At 37.3% G+C, this 4236-nt stretch overlaps 1 protein-coding gene across 1 annotated transcript in view; it reads left to right on the top strand.

Annotated features, from left to right (window-relative positions):
* The first annotated feature begins 252 nt into the window (after positions 1–252).
* Positions 253–4236, top strand: part of LOC123250060 (sodium-dependent multivitamin transporter-like) — an 11599-nt gene continuing 7615 nt past the window's right edge. Inside the window, exon 1 of the mRNA XM_044679099.1 lies at positions 253–439. Coding sequence (XP_044535034.1) covers positions 253–439 — 187 coding nt within the window. The remainder of the gene's footprint in view (positions 440–4236) is intronic.

The raw sequence follows: 4236 nt of genomic DNA, 5'->3' as shown, positions 1-4236 counted from the left end.
TGCTGCACAATAATGCACCATGTACTTTATTATTGCTGTTTTTAATGTTGCTAATGTCCGATTGTGTGTTTATTAATTAAGCTTTGTTATACATATGTGCAAGAAAATCATATTATATAGGGCATCAGCAGGTGTTTGCTTATATCCATGGTTTCAACCACCCATGATAGGTCTTAGAACATCTCCTCCATGGAGATAGAGCCCTACTGTACTTAATATCATTTCCAGCTTTAATTCCAGAGCCCTGTCAGCATGGATTTTAAACTAGTCAACCATCTGTGGATCTCTAGCTTGAGTGGGCTGCCACCTGGTGGGCACATGAGAGATCATAATCCCTTGGCAAATACTGACCCAGATAACCTGATGAATCTGTTGGACACAACCTTCCAGTTGGAAATAAACAGCAATGCTGAGAGAGAGATTAAGCCCCTGATCCAAGGTAGGAATATGTGTGAAGGGAGAGAAGGGCCAGGCAACAAAGTTTGGAGCCTGTGCCTCTGCTAACTAGTTGACACAGACATAGACCTGTAAGCTTCAAAATTAATATCCAATATTCCAAGTATCATATTTAATAAGATTTATTAATAACTTGAAGTAAAAGAAATAATAGACAAAAGTAAAAGCCTAAGTCAAAAGTCACGTTTCCCAGTCATGCATGTGGAAGAAGAGAGAGAGGGCTTAGCTTACAGGAAATTTATAACAACAAGTGAAGATGCAAATGTTAGGGTGCAGGGAAAGGAATGCTGGGAGATAAAGTCCAAGGTACAAAATTCTCTAACCATACAGATCTCAGAGCTGGTAGTCACAACTTAGTATGAACCCTTGCCAGTGGTACTTGACTTGTACAAGAAAAAGGGATTATATAGAAATGATGAATAGTGAAAATGGCCACTAAGAGGTCATATAGAAGCCTTATATCTCATTATTATTTATTCTATACTCTCTTCTTTCTTAAACTTTCCTATTACTCTTTTTTTTGTTTTTTTAATATTTATTAATATTCATTTTTAACATGGTTACATGATTCATACTCCTACTTTCCCCTTCACCCTCCGCTCTCCCCCCACCCATGGCCGACGCACATTTCCACTGGTTTTAACATGTGTCATTGATCAAGACCTATTTCCAAATTGTTGATAGTTGCATTGGTGTGGTAGTTTCGAGTCTACATCCCCAATCATGTCCACCTCATCCCATGCATTCAAGCAGTTGTTTTTCTTATATGTTTCCTCTCCTGCAGTTCTTCCTCTGAATGTGGGCAGCGTTCTTTACCATAAATTCCACAGAATTGTCCTGGGTCATTGCATTGCTGCTAGTACAGAAGTCCATTGCATTAGATTTTACCATAGTATATCAGTCTCTGTGTACAATGTTCTTCTGGATCTGCTTCTTTTTCTCTGCATCAGTTCCTGGAGGTCATTCCAGTTCTCCTGGAACTCCTCTAGTTTATTATTCCTTTTAGCACAATAGTATTCCATCACCAGCATATACCACAGTTTGTTCAGCCATTCCCCAATTGAAGGGCATACCCTCATTTTCCAGTTCTTTGCCACCACAAAAAGCGCAGCTATAAATATTTTCGTACAAGTCTGTTTGTTTATGATCTCTTTCGGGTACAAACCCAATAATGGTATGGCTCCTATTACTCTTAAGCAGTAGGACTTTATTAAATATATAAGATAAATTCTTTGAGTTTTCCCACCAAATGTCTACATTCATTTCTCTAATTTTATTATTTGCATTAAAATGAAGATTTTTAAAAAATTATGTTCATAGAAAAATTATACTTGCTATCTGTGTGAACTTAGCAAAATCGGTTCCCACCCTTAGGATTTAAATCTGTAAAACGAGATATGGTGCTCCCGTACTTATATAAAGCTTCATGAATTTTGTTTATCATCTGGATGTGGAGTTCAAATTCTAACTGCCACAAGAATTTCTTTGTATTTGCTCATCTATAAAAGGAAGTTTTTGGCTGAGAACTCTAAGGCCCATCATGGTCTAAATCTATGTTTTGTGATCTGTGATACTTTTTTAAGCCCCATTTTCTTCCAAACCTCTCAGCAGTTGGTGAGAATTTAATAGTATGAAATAGTATGATGAAAGAATATTTACTTAAAACACAACAAAGGGGTAAGTCAAGCAGAAAGCATTCTGAGCACCCTTTTACCTAAAGAACCTTCTCCCCCACTGACAGCCCCAAAGGGTACAAGTCTAGGTTTCTCAGTTCCCATGCTAGCTTGTCAGGAGCATGAATGTTAAAGTTGTTATGCCTGAAAGATGACCTTATTTCTCAGTTAGTTCCAGTGAAATCTCAGAAAAATGCTGTTTTTCTAGTATTGCAATGCTGAAGTTTCCATATCTGCAAAGTGCTTCAAGGGCAGAGTGGTGATACTCTGTTCACAGCAGGAATTAAGGAAATATGTTTGTTTACTGGCACTGTGTCAATTCTTCTCTCTCCTCCCCACGCCTCCTCCCAGCCCCTACATCTTTTTTTGTTCTCTGGCTCTCTTACTCTTGCCCTTGAGTCTTTCAACATCTTTTTTCCCATGGGAGTTAATGGCCAGCCTCTCACCAAATGGCTCCTGTCAAACCAAAGTCCATACTTTGGTAGTCTCATCCATCACACACTATGCCCTAAATAGACTTTTCAGGGTTAAAGGTCCTGAAGAGAATATGATGTCCTTACAAGGGGTTGAACTAGCTAGAGGATCTCTAAGCCTATTTTTAGCCTTTTAATTCTTTGAGCTTAACAGACTTTTCCTCTCTCTCTCATATACCTCTACAGGGTGGAGAGTCTAGGCCAATTAATGATTATGTCCAGGAGAGGAAAGAAGGAATAAGGATAATAAAAATCATCAGTTACAGAAGAAGAAGAATAAAATACTATGTCAAAAGCTTTTGGAAAATAGATTATATATATATATATATATATTGAAACCAAATACCTATTTTGCTTGCATTTTTAAGATTCTAATAACTTGTGTCCCATAACTCCTCTCTCTCAACTACACTACATGCACTTGGATGTGGCCTTTGGGAAATATCTGTGGAAGCCACTATGTCAGAACAACCTTTGCTATATGATAGTCATTGGGGAAATATACAAACTTGCCTGTGGTTACAGAATAGTTTTTTCAGGGTACTTTCTTTCTTGCCATAATCTGTGGGAGCATGATGATATATATCACCTCTTTCCAAAAAGCCTACAGTGGGCATCAGTCTCACTCTCACTCCAAGGCTGCCACAGGGTACATTAAAAGCAAGGAATGTCTAGACCTCTGAGTAAGTGCTGTTAAACTGACCTTTACACTGTACCTATTGAGCTGGGTGTGTCAAAAGGAAGGAGAAAAGGATCAGTGAGAATTTCTCTGGTTTACCTGGGCTCTTTGCCTTCATCTTTGGTTGTGCTCCTCTGAATTGCCTGTCTTAAAAGTTGGTGTGGCAACTTGCCTTTTAAGGTATTAGGTACAAAATGACTCTTCGACCAAACTTTCTGAGCTCTTCTTTTGGATTTCCCAGCAGTCATGGAATCCTGGAATTTTAGTGGTCTCAGAACCCTGAGAGCTTAAAAGGAAACCACTGATGAGAGGAAAGGGTCAAATCAATCTGGACAAAATCCAGGTTAGGAAAATATGCTCCCCTCCCATCTCCCCATCATGAATTCCATTACTTTTGAATTAACAGAGTCCTGCATATTATCAGCATTAGGGCCAGCTTTATGAATAGGTAATATATATAATCAACTGTACAGTATAATTGAAAGACACTCCAAAGAACCCCTTGCCACAATTTAGATTTATTTCAAAATATATTAAATGATTCTTCAACACATTTGCTTCCTTAAATTATATTAAAATAATAAATTGTCCAAATTAATTGACATTTCCTGACTGCAAAGTCATAAAATTAGAGTATTTGAACTGGAAGTAACCTTAGATATCATCTAGTCAAATCCTGCTATTTTTCAAATGAAGAAATTGAGATTTGTAAAAACACAATTTGTATAGCTGACCAAAGCTTCAGGAGGCTTGGAGATGGGAGTGGGATCTTTCCAATCTCCATTTTTTTTCTTTTTTTAATTTTGAGATCTTTATTTAATTAATCAATTTAGAACATTTTCCCATGGTTATATGGAGAAAGAAAGAAAGAAGGAAAGAAGGAAAGAAAGAAAGAAAGAAAGAAAGAAAGAAAGAAAGAAAGAAAGAAAGAAAGAAAGAAAGAAAGAAAGAAAGA

This window comes from Gracilinanus agilis, chromosome 5 (assembly GCF_016433145.1).
Source record: "Gracilinanus agilis isolate LMUSP501 chromosome 5, AgileGrace, whole genome shotgun sequence".
NCBI lineage: Eukaryota > Metazoa > Chordata > Mammalia > Didelphimorphia > Didelphidae > Gracilinanus > Gracilinanus agilis.
Note: the sequence above shows the minus strand (reverse complement) of the source record. Positions and strands in the feature narration are given on the sequence as shown.